The sequence below is a fragment of the Anneissia japonica genome, unplaced genomic scaffold (assembly GCF_011630105.1).
Source record: "Anneissia japonica isolate Jap-2015-1 unplaced genomic scaffold, ASM1163010v1 scaffold288033_len957474_cov176, whole genome shotgun sequence".
NCBI classification, from domain to species: Eukaryota; Metazoa; Echinodermata; class Crinoidea; order Comatulida; family Comatulidae; genus Anneissia; species Anneissia japonica.
The window spans coordinates 16,732-35,923 of NW_022715491.1; the positions used below are offsets into that span (position 1 = coordinate 16,732).

General features: G+C 32.8%; 1 protein-coding gene across 2 annotated transcripts in view; it reads left to right on the forward strand.

Annotated features, from left to right (window-relative positions):
* Positions 1-217: 217 nt before the first annotated feature.
* The window catches only part of LOC117109259 (macrophage mannose receptor 1-like), a 38,573-nt gene continuing 19,598 nt past the window's right edge, over positions 218-19,192 (forward strand). Inside the window, exons 1-18 of one of the 2 annotated variants that reach the window (XM_033251526.1) lie at positions 218-416; positions 4,870-5,018; positions 5,548-5,666; positions 6,962-7,089; positions 8,664-8,881; positions 10,916-11,013; positions 11,403-11,515; positions 11,837-11,966; positions 13,227-13,309; positions 14,131-14,253; positions 14,510-14,581; positions 14,934-14,966; positions 15,359-15,520; positions 16,068-16,156; positions 16,605-16,755; positions 17,802-18,233; positions 18,372-18,410; positions 18,872-19,045. In XM_033251526.1, the coding sequence (XP_033107417.1) occupies positions 374-416; positions 4,870-5,018; positions 5,548-5,666; positions 6,962-7,089; positions 8,664-8,881; positions 10,916-11,013; positions 11,403-11,515; positions 11,837-11,966; positions 13,227-13,309; positions 14,131-14,253; positions 14,510-14,581; positions 14,934-14,966; positions 15,359-15,520; positions 16,068-16,156; positions 16,605-16,755; positions 17,802-18,233; positions 18,372-18,410; positions 18,872-19,045 (2,356 nt within the window). In that variant the 5' untranslated portion in view covers positions 218-373. Of the gene's footprint in view, positions 417-4,869; positions 5,019-5,547; positions 5,667-6,961; positions 7,090-7,747; positions 7,876-8,663; positions 8,882-10,915; positions 11,014-11,402; positions 11,516-11,836; positions 11,967-13,226; positions 13,310-14,130; positions 14,254-14,509; positions 14,582-14,933; positions 14,967-15,358; positions 15,521-16,067; positions 16,157-16,604; positions 16,756-17,801; positions 18,234-18,371; positions 18,411-18,871; positions 19,046-19,192 lie in introns of both variants that reach the window. The other variant, XM_033251525.1, reaches the window with a different exon arrangement.

Here is a 19,192-nt window from a genome sequence, read left to right on the forward strand (position 1 = left end):
TTTATTTTCAATCAGCAACAGAGCGGTAGATATGAATAAAGTTGGTTAACACCAACATGTTTTGCATGCTAACATGTAAGACATAGAAGTTTAAATAAAGCATACAGGAAAGTATGGTGTAATAATAAGGGAGGGCGCTATTTAGTTGCCACCTTGGTAAACATTAGATAACGTCCCCTGTTATACAAGTACTAAAGTGTACATTAAGCCAGTTATCTTCAGACACTAACTGCATTTGCACCTCACTAAAAACCATCGGCAGCTTCCAGTAATAATTCTTACCTGGAAAGGGCCGAGTTGTTAGCCTGCTTTCGGCATCGTGAATTTATTAGTCCGCTTTCCGTTCTACCAAAGTTTAATGTACCTATAGAAAATGCTTCGATATATAGCAGTTATCATTGCTATTGCACACTCAGGTGAGCTTACTTATGCAGGTTTTTGTTTATTTAAAAAATAAATAAAACAATATTAATTGTGAATTAACTTAGAACATTTATATTCTAATCGTTTTGGATACTGTTTTATCTACAACTCCTCCCCATTATTTTAACTATATTTCTAAACGTTAAACTGTTTAGTCACATCCTTTAATTTGTTAATTTAAGTAATATAATACTTTTTAGTTATTTTAAGTATGTTTAGCTTCATAGTATTATGAAGACTTTACAAAGAATTAGAATACAAACTTTGGTCACCTATATCACCCTGAAGACATACAATGCAATGCTTGTTTTAGTACATAATTATATTCAATTCAATTCATTTCAATTCACTTGTATTTCCACACATTTACAGATAATTAAAAGATATATAATATTAATCAAAATTTTAAATGTACACAGGTAAGAGCACCATAAATTGTAAAAAGTAGGGATGTTGCAGAAGGCTGTCTTTTAACCGCAATTGGTTTTAAATACACTATAGACATAGAGTTGATAGAAGTTATCACGCCTATGTAGCATTATTATGACAATTATTACATTTTTTATAATATCCATTTAAATGAAAATGCTTAAAAAATACGGAGAAAATTGGTAAACTTTGGAAAAAATTAGCCATAAAAATAATAACATTTTGTATTTACGCCTATTTGTAATACATTTAAGAGATTGAAAAATTAAAAAAGAATGATAATAATTTTTACTTTCATTTTTATTGTTTTTATGATGTGCATGTTATCTTTGATATTAATTATAATTGCTGACGTTGAAATTTACATCACTCCAAATAATGACGTGATTTAAAAAATCTAAATCAGAAATACTATTGACATTGTAATCTGTCAGTTTAATACGTCTGTGTAAGTAATTAAATAATGTTTAATGACATTCTAATTACTGTATAAACGTTTGTTCTCATTTGATTTTTTTTAAATGCCTGATTTTATGTTATTCTTTGGAAATGTATTTTCCCTTTAAAATGACAGTAAAAATCATAAAGAATTAAGTTTGAAACTAATTTGCTCATGTTGCAGTAACATACAAATTATTAACTTGAGCATAAAAATGATTTAATTAAGAAAATGTGTAATTTTTTAATCTGATAATTATAATAAAGGTAATAAAACACTTCCAGTGAATAGAAGTATTTCTATCATTTTTCGTTGTAAAATGATGTGTAACCATTTTTTAAATACACTAATTTCTATGTTCAATTTGATAATTTTTATGTTACTTTAAAATATGAAATTTAATTTCAAAAATGACTTTATGATTTTGTTGGTATGTTGCAAGGGACAATACCGGTACATCTTTAACTCATAGCGCAACACAGATAGATAGATGCTATATCGCTGTTCCTTGTTGGGGGAGTGTCTTGAAGTTATGTAAATAAAAGTAAACATTTTATCAATCAGTCCTAATGTGCCAAAGCAGCGCCAACCTGGTGGTTAATGACCAGTACACCGAGAGACAATGCCCTACCCTACCACATGAGCCAAGCTATGAAAACAATGCAGAATAACCTGATTGAAAGCAAATTGCAGATTAGGCCTATAACCTGAGATATAAAATCTAAATAATTCATCAAATTCTCAGTGGTTACCCCCAGTTTTAAACATTGTGCTCTGCTACTTTATTTTATAACAACCTGTATTAGCCTTGTGATGTAATTTTGCCCTTGTAGAGGCTTTCTGTATAATTAGTATCAAAACAAATGATATGAAAACGATAAGAATTGAAGAGCATTATCGAAATACAAACAGTAGGAAGGGGAGGTACCTGTCCGTGGCCACTGCAAATCACACCGAGAACCAGATAACGAACCGTCGATATCTGCTACATAACTGTATGAGTTTGATGTCCCCAAATAACGTCTGCTGAGCATTCTAATCTGAACCGAACTGTATTTCTAGCCCATTGCAGCTGAGCCATGTTGGTTAATATGTTAGCATTTTAACCCTAAAGCTGAGATGAATTAGTACACTATAGTAACCGAACATTATTGCCTTATAACATACAGTAATGCATCATAACATAACAGTTTGCGAGTTCAGATATCAACAGACAACTAAAGCTAAACTTATATCAAATTTAAAAGTGAAAATACAGTAAGCTATATGAAAAACAAAACAAATGTTATAGTTAGATCTACACTTTTATATCGATACAAATTGATGAGACATTTGGCCAATGAATATTTCATTTATATTTCAATCGAAACGGACAGCAGCAAATGTTGCCATTGAATTGAAGAGATCAACGTGACCACACATAAATGTTTTCACTGTAAACATTAAATGAACAACATTAGGCAGTCAATATATGGTATCCTTTCTCAAGTTGTTTAATTCAAATTCACAAATTATTATATTGGCACTCAAATTATTGCAGAACGGTGCTTTTAAAATTTTGAAGTTTGCATTATACTTTTCTATTGTAAAATTTATAGATATATTATAGTCTCCACCGATACACACAAGTTGCTACCAGGGGTCGCGCCAGGATTTTTCCGACGGCGGGGGATCCGACGTCCCCGATTTTTCCGACGGAGGATCTGAGCCATTGCCCCCGCCCCTGGTTGCTGCTAGCTTAAAGACCTTTAAAGGTTTAAACAATATAAAAACAGTTTAGCTTAATACTTCTATTTCGATTGTAATAACAATTTTGTTTGAATATTTATAGCTAAATTAACAAAGTAAGCAAAACAAAAATTGTAATATCTTTATTAATATTGTAAATCAATATATACACTAAACGTTAAAGGAACTACAATTGGAGCCAGCCACCAACCGCCCCCTCCAATGTCGACGAAAGCTCGTTGAAAATACCTGCTCCCTAACCCCTCCCCCACCACCCCGATCGAGGAAAATAACACAATTCGTAGGGGAGAAAAAATGTATATTTATTATCTACCCTGTAAATTCTAAAATCGATTAAATAAGCATTTAAAATCCCGAATTTGTCATATTTTTTGACCTAGAATACTTTTTAAAGATTTTTTGAGAGATGCCCTTTATTTTCTCTCTTCGGGGACATCGTCCCATCCCCGTCGGGCAAATCCTTGCGCCACCCCTTTTAAACAGGTTGCAAAAAATAAAGGTTTGTTATGTTGCCCAGTCCAAATATGACTGCTATCTAAACGTTGTGAACTTTAAACAAATCTGACTAGAAATGGAACTGGTAGTACCAGGGTATCCTTCGATATCAGGTCATTGGTGAGATAGCTTACTGGTACTAGAATGTTATCAACTTAAGTTAATTATGATATTAAGGTCATATCAGTACAAAACTTTTCATGAGCCGCCAAAAATATGCCTTTCTTTGAAGATATATTTCCTTAAAAAAAAAAGAAATTTAAATCCATAACTTTGCAAATGGATAGGCAAAATGAGTTGAAACCCTACAGTAATAAACACAAATACAATGAAAATATTGATATTACTCCTGCTATCTAACATTGAATTTGACATTAGCAGACAGTGGCATATCAAAATATCTAAAAACGTAAGATATTAGTTCACGATACATTTTTCTGGTTGTACTGTACTTTTTCATTTTTTGAAACAAAAATAAATATATGTTTAAAAAAAACCAACAAACATTAAGAAAAATTCATATACCTAAATCATCCCTCGTTTGGATATACGAGATTACTTTACTGAACCACTTTCAGAGACTAAACAGATTACGGATTTTGTGTTTAGAAATGTTTTTAGATTAACTGAATTTTCGCCAGTCATCCAATTTGCACTCAAATTTCATGCTTGTATAGCTGGGACTTATATTGTTGCTGTATGCCTACTTAAATTTAGGCTGTTTTCCACTTATGAATACACTTACTTTAAAAAAAAAAATAAATAGTATACCTAATAGTATATTGTCGGTGATCAATCTGAAAACCATACATTTAAAACATTTAAGTGTTATTTATTGCTCGCTAAAGCTACGTTCACATCAAGCCCGGATCCGGTCCGGAGCCCGAACAAAAAAACGTGAGTTGCTGCGTTTTTTAAACGCTGTGTTCATATCGCGCACGGAACAGTGTTGTGCGGGTTAAGTACGTAGCGTTCGATTGGTTTGAACCAACCAAGCTTGTTGCTGATTGGTCCAAGAAAAAAAAACGTACGATTTCAGGATACAAATGGCTTTCAGATCCATCGGTCCAGATCAGGAGTCCGGATTGGAAATCGTACAAATTTGATGTGAACGGTCCTATTCTTTTACCACTGAAACCATGTTTCACGATTTTTTCTAAGGACTCCGGAACGGAATCCGGGCTTGAAAATGTAACTCAAACAGAATTTGCACTTTTGAGACTAGTTAAACAGTATTTGAGCACAAACGTTGTATAGGTATACAGTAATTAGCAGTTTAATGTACGTTTACTTTTGTTTGTTTTTTAACTTACCGAAATGGAATTTATTTGCAGTGAACAGTCAAAGGTGCCCAAATGGATGGCAAAGGTATGGCGATTCTTGCTACCTTATAAGAACAGATTTAAAGAATTGGTACGAAGCAAGGTTAGCATGTGAATCAGATCAAGGAGATTTGGCTGTTGTTAAAACAGCCGATGTCAATGTAGGTAAACGGGAAATCCCACAAAAGGTCCTAAAAATCATTATAAAAATAATACTATAAGTAGGCCTACTAATAACTAGAGTACTACTACTACTACTACTACTACTACTACTACTACTACTACTACTACTACTACTACTACTAGGCCTACTACTACTACTACTACTAATAATAATAATAATAATAATAATAATAATAATAATAATAATAATAAAACTGAGTTTTTACATATGGTTGCCTAATTTATCATCATAACTCAAAAGTGTATTAATAAAGGTCAATTAGTGAGCAAAGTTTGCTATATTGAGACGATTGAAAAATCACATCAAATATGTAAATAAGAAAGATTAATGAAGTTCAATCACGGTCCCAGAGAGCGCATTCAACTTTAAAATGTATATTAAATTTAATGTTATTTTATATTTAGCATGCGCAATAACCTGAAATAATATACGTTTATTGGTTTTTTCTTTTTGTTTTTTGTTTTTTTGTTGTTTTTTAAATACTTAATTTGGATTTGTTTTTAAAGACATTTCTAACAGGTCTGATAAAGAACACAGGCTCATCTCATTGGATTGGATTGCATGATACCAGTAATGAAGGAGACTTTGTATGGATCGACAGTACACCGTTAGATCCTAACACAGCGTGAGTACAAAACAAATAAGGAATAATTATTTCACTATACGAACATATTATTTACTTGAAATGAGTTATGAATATGTGATAATTTAAATTCCGTATTTATGATTAGGTGTTTGGCTAAATCTTTAACTAATAAACACCCATGTCTAAGCACGATTGAAAAAAAATAAGTACTTGATCTAAGTAGATTCTACGTCTGCATCATACCAAAACAAAAAGTAAGCCTACACACATTTTGCAATCAAACGAGTTAAGCCTTTGTATTATAAAATTAAGAATATACAGCGATAAGAAATATCAAGGACACTTTGTATCCTACGGAAAAGGCATGATACCAAATACCAGATTATTACATTAATAATCCTAAAAAATAAAACTTTAAAATTACAAATTTCAAAGAATATATAAACAAACAGTTTTTAATTATTCACAAGCATTTTACTAGCAAAATTATGAATAATTTGGAGAAATGTTTCTCATTCTAAATTAAAGTTAAACCAAGAAATATTTCCTATAAAAAAGCCGCAACTTCTGTAGCTTATTCAATTTGTGTATATTTAAAGTAAAAATATTACATTAATAATCCTAAAAAATAAAACTTTAAAATTACAAATTTCAAAGAATATAAACAAACAGTTTTTAATTATTCACATGCATTTTACTAGCAAAATTATGAAATTTTCGAGAAAATGTTTCTCATTCTAAATTAAAGTTAAACCAAGAAATATTTCCTATAAAAAAGCCACAACTTCTGTAGCTTATTCAATTTGTGTATATTTAAAGTAAAAAAAAATGAATTACTAATACAAAGTAATATTTTTTTTCCAAGATTGGTTTATTTTATTCAGCATCACAACAGTAAACAAAACATGATTATATTAAAAAATATCAGATTTTCGTGACAATAACAGTAAAGCTCTCCCTTCAATTAAAGACCACTTTTCTGTGGCGTCTGTTAAGAGAATATCATATTGATTTCAGTCTCTGTTATTTGTAATACAGTACATCGAATATTAGAGTTGTTCTACGCATGTGCAAGTGTATGAAGATTAGCTTTAATTCGATTTTTATCCCCAAAGAAGCCAAGTGATCTAGCTGGTTAAGGGGTTCACATTATGATGATACATAATAATAATAATAATAGTAATAATAATAGTAGAAGTAGTAATAATAATAATAATAATAATAACAATAATAATAATAATAATAATAATAATAATAATAATAATAATATATTACTGACCTCAACATTATTCGTAAAATTTACATTCTGAGCCACTCTTTACCGCAAAAATCAGACAATGGAATAATGGTGAGCCGAATAATTACGGTAGCGGTGAAGACTGCACAGAGATGAGTACAAACGGCAAATGGAATGATCTATTCTGTACTTACACTCGGCGATATATCTGTGAGAGGTCTGCGGGTAAGGCAGCCGTAAAGGATGATTCTTTGGCATTCTTACCCTCCCACCATTCACACATTTGTTTTATATATTGTGAACAAAATCATAGTCGCTTCATTATTCAGACTGTGTTTTCTTCATCGTTTGTAGATTTATTTTTGGCAGAATTATTATTGCTGTTCAATTTCTTGAGAAATTCGTATGTTCGTATTACACTATATGCTCATTTTAAATGTTTTAAGTAATAATTTAACTATTTGTGATGTACATGCATATTTGTTTTTATTATGTGTTGCTAAATACACGAGCTAGACATTTTCTATTGATTCTAATATTTCATATTAGTAAATTATTAATCAAAAAATCGAGTCAAAAAATATTCATATAAAGCTCTGTCCAGATCGTCAAATTTTCTTTGACAAAAAAACTTGTTTATGTCCATATAAAGTCATAATGTGCCTATATTTGGTCATGTTATGATCATGACCATATTTGGGCATGCCACATGTTTTCGTAAAACAATGGATAGTCTGGACAGGGCTTAATATAGAAGACGGTTTACTGTGGATAATGAAATACGTTGTATAAGTTTTCAATTAAAAATAATTATACATACGACCTGATGGTAGGCATAACAGAAAAACACAAAATTCTGTAGTGCAATGTTTATTTAAATTAGATTCTGGTTGCCTGGAAGACCCGATTCTTTAAATGGTAACGAAGACTGTGCGCTGTTGCAAACTGGCGGAATGTGGAACGATCAAATTTGTACATATAAGAAAAAGACAATTTGTGAAAGGCCTAACGGTAAATAATTGCCACTTTCCGCGTGAAGCACAATGTTTACCACAACTAAATCTATTCTCTAAGATATAAACTATATATATATATATATATATATATATATATATATATAAGATAGCGCACATCTATATTAAAAAAATATTTTTTAATCATTTTATTATCAGATTGTCATTTTTCATAGGCTTATTTAAAATAGCACTAAGTGTTTTCATTCATTGTACGTTACGCAAAATTTCTACGCCATGTTTTTTCTAAAAGGTGCACTAAAGCTGCATTCACATTGGATCCGAAATGAAATTCGGATCGCATTTCCGATACACGTCCATATTCTTATACAGTGATCCGAGTTTCAAATAAGATCGGTAGGCTTTCCGAACGGAATATTCGAATTCAGTGTGAATATGCCTTATTCATGCAGCATATGCTTTTGTCACATCAATAAATGTTGCATAATTTGCTTTTTGATCATTATAATTTGTTTTTAAAATTATGATATTGGCTTTTTATGTTTGTACAAGTGATTATTCGTGGCCTCCTTATATTTACTGAGACAGAAGTGACCATTGAATACATAAATTTGTCACAAATCTGGGTGCAAAATACTAAAACTAAAAAAGGTTTAATAAACATAAATTTAATCAGAAAAAAAAATAAATAAACACTGTCTGGATTTGAGGGAAAGATAAATTAATTTGGTGTTTTTGTTCTAATTTGCAAAACAATAGTCCTATATTTTTAATATAATATTAACTAAACTAATCATTTTCAAAAACTTATTCTATATCTACCAGATATTCCAATCAATTGTGATGAGAGTGATGGCTGGTATGATGGCAACGGTAAATGTTATAAGTTTATGAACCGGGACGCATCTTGGGATGATGCTGTAAACTACTGTACATCCGTTGATGCTGAGTTAGTGAGTATCAAGAGTCAGGATGAGCAGAATATCGTCACCTATATGGTTTCCATTCACCAAGCGACGGCTTGGATCGGTTTGTCGGATAAGGTACCGTATACTTGGTTTTTAAAGTTATCTCTCCCATGCTCAAAGAAGCGCCGAGGAGTTCGCTTTTCGTGGCTTCAGTGCGGATATTACTCGAGAGTGGCGGTTACTACAAATAATTGCGATGCTAAAGTCTGTATAATATTATCTTATGCTAAAATATGTCTACTGAGTACTTTAGACTTGTGGCAACTTTAGTATTTAAAAAAAATACGAAATGGTGTTTTGCCCTACCAAACCCACAACTTAAAGATAACTAGCCTACCTTAACTACTAGACAACCGAGCTTGCGCTTGGAGGCTAGCCATGAATCCGATTCCCAACTTTAGGTAGGGCAAATATGATTTTGTATTATTTCTCCTGGCGCACAACGCCATCGGAATATTTTTATTTATCCATGATGATAGAGATATTTTATTTTATAGAATCGGGGTTTCTTTCGCTAGGTGCCGTGTGCCGCTCTTGAATAGCATGATATCCCAAAGATACAAAGCGTCCAAGTAAGAATATCCCTTGATTAAGCGCCGTAAAGTTAATTCAAAAATGGAATATCTCTAATAAACGCCATGGGGCTATTCGAGAGAGCGGCACCCAGCAGCACCTACCATAAGAACCCCCCAGTCTGGAAAATAGAATATTTATAATTATAAATGTCGCGCAGAGCTTTGAAAAAATATTGTTATTGGAATATTTACGTTATTGATGTTGATGCATTTATACATCTGATGTGTTTTGAATAAATCTTACCTCTTATCCTATTCGGTGTACAGCATAATAACACATAATTTCATTTTTTTTTTTTGCTATTGATAGTTTTGACTTCTTAGACATTTCATTCCGAATAGTTCTATTTTTCACATTCATGAATCGTTTTGCCAACCACCCTTTCTTTTTACAGTTTCGTTTTTATTTATAAAAAGTTGATGTAAACTCCATAAAAAAATTTGTACCAGCCATTATGCTTTGATATTTGTTGCGTTAAATCTTTATTATTACAACATAGAAAAGAAACTACGTGGTCTGCTTAAAGAAGTTAGAAGTAGAATTTATATCAGAGGACCCGATGTTTTTTCTTATAGAATCACACAAGATATTATCATATACTTATGATTCGTTTTGATGTGTTTTTATATTGAATTATGACCAAAATTGTATTATCATTATCGCTACTCTCAATAGAATTCTGGATCTGCCGGAAAGTACGAGTGGAGCAATGGCGATCCATATTCTTTATCTGCTCACTACAATCACTGGGCAACCAACCAACCAGACAACAGGTAGGAGTCAGACTGGATGCACACTATGAAACACTTTAAATGTTAGTGGGGAATTAACTTGTCCTCTCTGGATACTTGGATACTTCACATTTTATTCTGTCCACATTATCACGATTACCTTGATAAATAGAAAAAAAATGTTGTATGGTCATTATATAGTCATCATAACTATATTAGGCATGTCACATGCTTCTCTGTAATAAAATTTTGACATGGATTAACAGTAAGCAGCTTAATGCGATTCTCTTCTGTAAAAAATTATAATACTGTATTGCAAGACAATTCCAATGCAATCTTAGATAGTAATCTACGCATTGCTATCCGAGACAAACAGGCATATTTATACTATATCTGAATGAAATGATGAGTGTGATTCTTCATGAATACAGGTTTTACACACAAGGAGGTAATTGTGTAGAAATTCTAAACACTGCTCACATTCATGAATCGTTTTGCCAACCACCCTTTCTTTTTACAGTTTCGTTTTTATTTATAAAAAGTTTGATGTAAACTCCATAAAAAAATTTGTACCAGCCATTATGCTTTGATATTTGTTGCGTTAAATCTTTATTATTACAACATAGAAAAGAAACTACGTGGTCTGCTTAAAGAAGTTAGAAGTAGAATTTATATCAGAGGACCCGATGTTTTTTCTTATAGAATCACACAAGATATTATCATATACTTATGATTCGTTTTGATGTGCTTTTATATTGAATTATGACCAAAATTGTATTATCATTATCGCTACTCTCAATAGAATTCTGGATCTGCCGGAATGTACGAGTGGAGCAATGGCGATCCATATTCTTTATCTGCTCACTACAATCACTGGGCAACCAACCAACCAGACAACAGGTAGGAGTCAGACTGGATGAACACTATGAAACACTTTAAATGTTAGTGGGGAATTAACTTGTCCTCTCTGGATACTTGGATACTTCACAGTTTATTCTGTCCACATTATCACACTTACCTTGACAAATAGAAAAAAAAAGTTGTATGGTCATTATATAGTCATCATAACTATATTAGGCATGTCACATGCTTCTCTGTAATAAAATTTTGACATGGATTAACAGTAAGCAGCTTAATGCGATTCTCTTCTGTAAAAAATTATAATACTGTATTGCAAGACAATTCCAATGCAATCTTAGATAGTAATCTACGCATTGCTATCCGAGACAAACAGGCATATTTATACTATATCTGAATGAAATGATGAGTGTGATTCTTCATGAATACAGGTTTTACACACAAGGAGGTAATTGTGTAGAAATTCTAAACACTGCCAAAACTGGAGAATGGAACACAGCTCCTTGTACAAATCTTGCAAAATCCATTTGTAGAAAAGAAGAAGGTATGAATAAGAAAGAAATTACTTTAATTAATATTAACAATCAAACTAACATTCATGATATACATGTATTACTATATATATAAATATATATATTGCCCTACCTATATATATATATGTATATATAATATATATATATATATATATATATATATATACATTATGTTAAAGGCTAAACACTGAAAACAAGAAAACCAGACTCTACTGTGTCAAGCCAGTATGCCCTGTAAATCTTCATGTTTTTGTGATTTAGTAACACCTAAAATGGTATCTTCATACATTTTCCCGATTGTATAAATATTAGTTTAACTGTTATTGTTTTAGGCACATGTGCTCCAGGTTGGAGGCTACACAAGGGTTATTGTTACCAGTTCAACGATAATAACGCCCACACGTGGACAGATTCAAAACATTATTGCGAGGCCCAGGGTGCTTATCTCACGTCAATTCTCAGGTAAAACCTGACACTTACTTTCCTTTTTGATAATGTACATATTATTATAATTTACAATGTTAAACGTCAAAGCTTGCAAACAAAAGCCATAGGTCTACTTCTTAAACTATCGTCTGTATTCTTATAATGTGCTGTTGATTAACAGCTACTCATTTTACAAAATATAAATGCCGAAGTCGTCAACCTATGTTCAATAAATGTTAGTTGTTAACGTTCTGTATAATATTTATAATGATAACGTACGCTCTGTGATTCCCTTATATTCAAACCTCAAACTAAAAAAAATATTAAAATATTACTTTATGGTCTTGTATATAAAAGATACACACCAAGTTTCAATTGTAAACAATGTGATTCTAAAGAGTGTAGATTTAAAATAAATTGTATTTACAAACAAGAAATTATAATAAAAATGAATACAGACAAGTATACTCAGAAAGAAACCTCCAACAAAACAAAATCTAAAATTTTAAAAGAATCAGAACAACTAAGGATGTCTACAAACACCCATGCCTCTCTATCCAAGCTATGTGTGTGTGTGTGTGTGTGTGTGTGTGTGGGTATATATGTGTGTGTATGTATATGTATATATATTATGTATATAAGAGTGTGTACATGTGTGTATATATATGTGTATGAATGTGTATTCAGGTATATGTATGTGTGTAGGTATATGCGTATACACTAAATAAAGTATATGTATATGTGTGTATGTGTGTGAGTAATAGCTATATATAATATAAAACAAGCTGAATGCTTATTTTATAATATAAATTGTATTTATCTTATGAGGTAAGCCTATTGATTGCGATTTTACTACTGTATTATAATTTCCAAGTTTTATATTATTGTATAAACTTGAGTGTAAAACTATTGTAAGCTGAAAAAAAATGAAAACAGGAGAAATAAATGTGGGTGACCCCCCACGAAAGACAAAAAAAAAAACGGGGAAAAAACGCCCAATCTTAAGGAACTAGACAAGTGGAATCTATTATCCAACGACAAAATGGCACCACCTAAAGTAAGTACCTTAAATCAGAATCCCAATTTACGTTTACCTTACTCGCTGCCAATTTTTGATCTCTCTGGCGTTAGTAGGCCTACACTAAAGTTCGCGAATGCACGAAAATAAGTTGTGGAAGATAACCAATTCAACGTTATTCAAATTCAGAAAATGTTTCCCAATTCTGGGGAACTGCTATTGATCTCGGAAACTGGTACGTGGAGTAACGAATGTCTTGTTTATTTATTATTCTATAGTAACACCGAAAATGACTTTATTCAAAAGCAGTTTGAGGACTTATCAACAGTTGGAATAACTGACTACTGGATTGGTATCTCAGGTACGAATTTTCGAGACTTATAAATTGTTGATCTCAGTATTCATAGTGCCTAGTCACATTCAAAGTCAAAGCCGCTCAATACAACTATAATGTAATATCATCAAGTATTAGCGAGTCGAATTGCCGAGCAGTTAAGGCAGGAGCTCCGCAACGAGCCGTAATGTCGGCGCTGTTTCAAACTGTACGCTCGCCTATTATAGCCCTGGTGGTGTAACAAGTTTTCTCCGATAATAACTATAAACCGTAGGCCCAGTGTACTCGATTATGATCATTTGCACTTTAACCCAGTACATCTTTGAAGACGAGTATGATGTACGTTGTACTTGTCCATGCATCCCTTGCTGTGGACAGACTAGAGTAGAAGGTGTAGACGTTTAGCGGGTAGCTCAGACAAGAAGTGACCCCGGTTTACCATGGTAGTTCAGACACAAAATGACCCTTGGGGACAGTTACTGTATGAGCTAGTTGATACCTCGAGCGCTTTGAGATATAAATCCAACTACAAAAAATGTAATTATTTAAAGCTTGACTCGCCAATTGGAATAAATTATTGTAAAATATAAGCTAATATTGTATATGGCTATGAGTGTGAAGTTGTATTTAACGGCGATAAAGATGCCGATTTTGAACCCAAGACAATGTAATTGGGAGAAAGCATCTTAACCACAAACCTGCTGCTTTTTCTAATGGAATGTTAAGTTCACATCAAGGATAAGAGTGTATTATTGATGCTGAAGACTCCTACAAAATCATCACTTTATAATTCTCAAACAATTAATGTATCTGCAGGTATATTTCTTGTTTTATTAATTTTTCACCAGACTATGCAAGTGACGGTATTTTCCAGTGGTCTGAAGGTACAACAACAGCCGATTATAGTAACTGGAATCCGAATATGCCAAAGAACGTGCCGAACCAACCCGATTGTGGAAAAATATTTGTAGGTGAGTACAATTAGTGAAACTGTTATAATGATATCCTAAACCTAGATATCAAATCAAAGTTATTGATTCAGGTAGCAAGCATGGCTTCCATGTGTTCCTAAATGTACCTGAATTCTCGTGTGTACATCTGGACCTCATATTCACCCTGGTCCCTGACTATACCGTGTAGGCCTATACTATTTATCAGGTCAGAAGAGCGTAGGTTCTTTTAAATGATGTTAGACAATATCATAATGTGCTCTATTTCTACTTCCAGATGACGCTGCTGGTAAATGGGACTCGGATAACTGTTTCCTTCTGCTGGCATTTGTCTGTAAAGCCAAAGTTGGTACGAATGCACTGTAGTTATTATTGTTCAATATTTTTTCTACCATTCCGACTAAATAAATGTAAACTTACTGATATGAATACGTCACGTTAAACTTTAATATGTCTACTATTTGAACACAAAAAATTTCAGTTTATTAGAATAAGGAATGGATGAATAAGATAGTATAATACATACTCCAAGTATCGAAATGTACGCCATTGTGTCGGGATTCAATATTTCGACATTAATTATGTTAGGAATGGACGAATATTCAATCAATCGACCAATCAATCAATCAATCAGTCAATCAATCAATCAATCGACTTATTTAAATGGTTGAATACCTATTTTTTTTTCTTAACAATCATAGGAACAAATATCAAGGCAATTTCCCCCGTCGTTGGTAAGTACAATAAACCTTATTTACATAATTTAAGCGATAAATTAAAGGTACGTTAAATTGGAATTTTGCATATTGACTGTGTCTTAAGAACCGTTCACACTATCCAATTATATGTGACAAATAAATGTGATATGTCCATATTTAGGTGTAATATAACATAATTGTGCCTATATACCGGCACATCACACAAATTTGTCTCATAAAATCTGATAGTGTGGAAAAAGATTTTTAAAATCATGAAATATTTGATGTATTTTAATACATTAGTTTCCAACAAAATACTGTATACTGTAAGATATTATTGCATACGTTATATAAACATTGCAATTTTATGAGATAGATTAATAGCATCGGTATCCAAATAATACTTGTTAAATTATTATTGAATACAGGGGTTGGCTCATGTCCACCGGGCTGGTCACTAAATGGCAACAGCTGTTACAAGATTACAACTGATGCGGATCTAACATTCGATGCCGCGTCTGCAGCATGTCAGAACATCCAGGCTGAACTTGCAAGCATCCACGACGAGGATACACAGTCATTTATGTCATGTAAATAATCTCTTAAATTGTTTACTACAGAAGTTAAATACAAGCTTATTCGAATCTTGAAATGTACTGTATCTTTAAATCGTAATATATTTTTTTAGAAGAAAATGTATTTTGTAGTCTTAAAATTCTCTTTTACAAAAACAAATTTTGTCCTTTAATAAAAATCTCTTCATGATTCTAATTATTAAGCTTGTTGCTAGACATAAGAAAAAGGAAAATATTTAAAATAACAGAACGATAGATAGATACCAAAATATAAGTGTACAGTAAATCTTTAATTGGATTCATTAACATGTGACCACCAAAGCATGTTGTTCAAAAATCGAGTATGAAATTGTATTCAAAAAGATTAAAAACAAAATGTTACGGATTAATTACACCTTTTGACTCATATTTTTTCCAATATTAAAGCTTATACTACTGGGTGCTAAATTACCGAATACATCTGAAGTTTCTCGGAATAAAAAAAAATCATCTCCTGCTTAAATGTTCTGTTACACTTATGTAAATTTCTTACAATATATATGTTTTTACTGTTTGGTTGTAGTGAAAACGGAAATTGCACAGAAATATTTGTGGGTTGGTCTTCATGATACCAGTAACGAAGGGAAATTTGAGTGGCTTGATGGCACGCCAGTAAGTATAGAAAATAGCAGACCTATCACATTTACTAATTCTGTAAATCTCTTCAAGCATCCATGAAGAGGATACAATGTTTATGTCGTGTAAGTAACATCCTCCACAAGCGAAGGCATGGTAGAGAGTGGAAATCATAACTCTCATATATACAGAGTCTATTAGGTGATCTTGAAGGTATGCTACAGCCAGAAAAAAAAATGTTCTTCTTGTTAAGGATCATAGTTTTTGGAGACATATTTTGGTCGCCTGTTCCAAAGTCGACTGAAAGAAATCTGGCAAAAAGAACTTTCGTGTGTAGGCAATTTGTTTAACTTAGAAGTAATTTACATAATTTTGTTACGTTCCGTGTGGGAATAAGACACCACTTTGTTGTTCGTCGCTGTAAAACAATGCGGATGTTCACAGTTAATATTTTTCTATTTTAAACATTCATTTTCATTTGTAGTACGATTTTACCAACTGGGCACCTGGAGAACCAAATGATTATGGTTCTGGGGAGGACTGCGTTCATCTTGCACCCTGGGCGAATTCTATGGGAGAGTGGAACGACTTAGCATGTACTGGGACTGCTGGCTATATATGCCAAATGCCAAAAAGTAAGTGAGACAAATAAAAAAAATGGGTTTGAAATAAAAATGAGATCATCTTTAAAGCGTTGTATTACACTTTTGAGTTTGAGTTGCTAACAGTAGAAAATTAGACCACTCGTAAGCTCCTGACATTGGATTAATAGTGTTTTTAACGGAAGGTGGGCGCTTGCAATGCGCCAGTAAAGGAGGTTCAAATTAAATGATAGGTAAAATGAATTATTACAATAGGCCTATTTGTTTAATGTTTTCTGTAAACATAAACTGCACCAAATAAATGAGGCATGACAGTTTTTAAAAAATTGCATGTACTAACTATACTAGGCCTACTATGTAGTGCTGTGCTTAAGACTAGTCCAAAAGACGCACTAACAGAATGACTGACCTCTAGTTAAAAAAAGTCAGTGATAGCACCAAAGATAGTATGACAGAGCGGGTGCGGTTTCTTGTCAGTAAAGTCTAGCCCCACATCCAAATATGTTGACGAAATAAAAAGTAACTAAATATTATTTAAGTAAACTGGCGAATTGTAAATGTTAAAGAGCAACTTGCGAAGCTAAAACAGTCCACAAACCGAAATTAAAACCCATACCTCCTCAACCTTACTTAACCAACTTGGCCACTGGGGCTTCCGAATACGACTTGAGACAACTAAATTTTACTATTTTTCTGACCTAGATAAACATAAGTTCAGTGGCATAACGCTGAAGGCGGTGGCCCTGTGGCTTTCTGAGGCCAGAGCCTTTTTTGGGGTCTTAGTTGCCAATCGTGTGTTTTAGATGTGCTCGTTTTTTAATGATTTTTTTGTCATTGTGTTTTAACGATGAAATAAATGATATGATATCAGTGGTGGATCAAAAAATTGAAATGGAGGGGATCTATTTCACAAATTGAGGGCATATACTATCTTAGTCCCAACATGGTTGGGGTCGGGGCCCTGCGGACTGCCGCACGAGAGCAAATGCGGTACGCCACTGCATAAGTTATCAACGCAATACAATAATAATGGCACTCTCTGACTGAGCAACTTATAGCATTATATTCATATTTTTCAGCTTGTGAAACTTTAACATCTGGGAGCACAGATGATCAGTACTACTACCGCTACCACGACTCCCCTCTTTATGAATCACGCGTTGATTTCGAAGCAAAGGCATCAAACGATGTACACATTGGTCTGTCGTCTGCCGCCAATGACATGACTGAAATGTATGAAGTTGTTATTGGAGGATGGAATAACCAGAATTCGGCCATCCGACGTTGTAAACAATGCTCAAACGAGGTATATGTATCTACTCCAAGCATTTTAAACGAAAACGAGTTCCGCGGATTCTGGATTACTTGGGATGACGCCGGGAAGATCAGCGTTGGCAAGGCAGGCCAGTCAGCATTCATGGAATGGACCGACCCGAATCCACTTACAATTGCGTATGTTGGCTACTCAACCGGCTGGGATAGTAATGGAGAATTCCGTTTCTGCGATTTAAGTAAGGCATACATTTTATTCAGATCTCATTGAAACAAGTACGTCGGAATTTACAGACACATATATTATAATAGTATAGTATTAAAAATTAATTATTTAAATACTTTTACTTACATGTTTATACTTATACATTTTACAGCTTCTGGAGGCAGCGTTCCCCCTGATCCTCAACCTACTCGTGAGTTGTGATGTTAAATTTCATTTTTTTTTTTTGATATTCATTTTATATTTCAATATTTTATTTAATTTCAAGCTTATTTACAAAGGATGTGCTTTCAAGATTTAAAAAAAATGTTGTGCAGTACAATGCAATATTTAAACAAATTAAGTTACAAAAACCCGTTTATCAAACACAGACATAAATGAAGTTACCAATAATTGTTCTTAAAATTTGTGAAACATCACTATTCTCAAGTTACAATAACATACAATATCTGCTTAAAGTTAACTTGAAAAAAATATATAGACCTAAATATAAACTTGGGGAAAAAATTAATATATTTTGACAAGAGCTGTTAGGTTAAGGATTATTACACTAAATAAACCACATTGCATTTGTCGATTTCTACTAGTCACACCTTTTAAACATAGTTCTCGTTTATGAAAATAAAAACCCAACAACATGTTTGTCTACGACAGCTATCTTTAATTCTCGTTGCGGACTTGGCTGGGAGTACGACGCGTTGAGTGGTAGCTGCTATTTGTTCCGTACTGACGATTTCAAGAGTTGGAATGACGCTGAATTCGTGTGTAACAACGAGGGAGGGTATCTTACCAGTATAACAAATCTACAAGAACAAAGTTATATTAACGGTACGTATCTATTATCAACTAAGCATATTTGCTTTTTCAAGACTGTCAAATAATGGTACAAACTAGAAGTTCGATACAGTTGTTTGAAGTGTTCGTGTTTGAATTGTAGCTGCAATACCACTGAGCTATATAGTATACACACACACA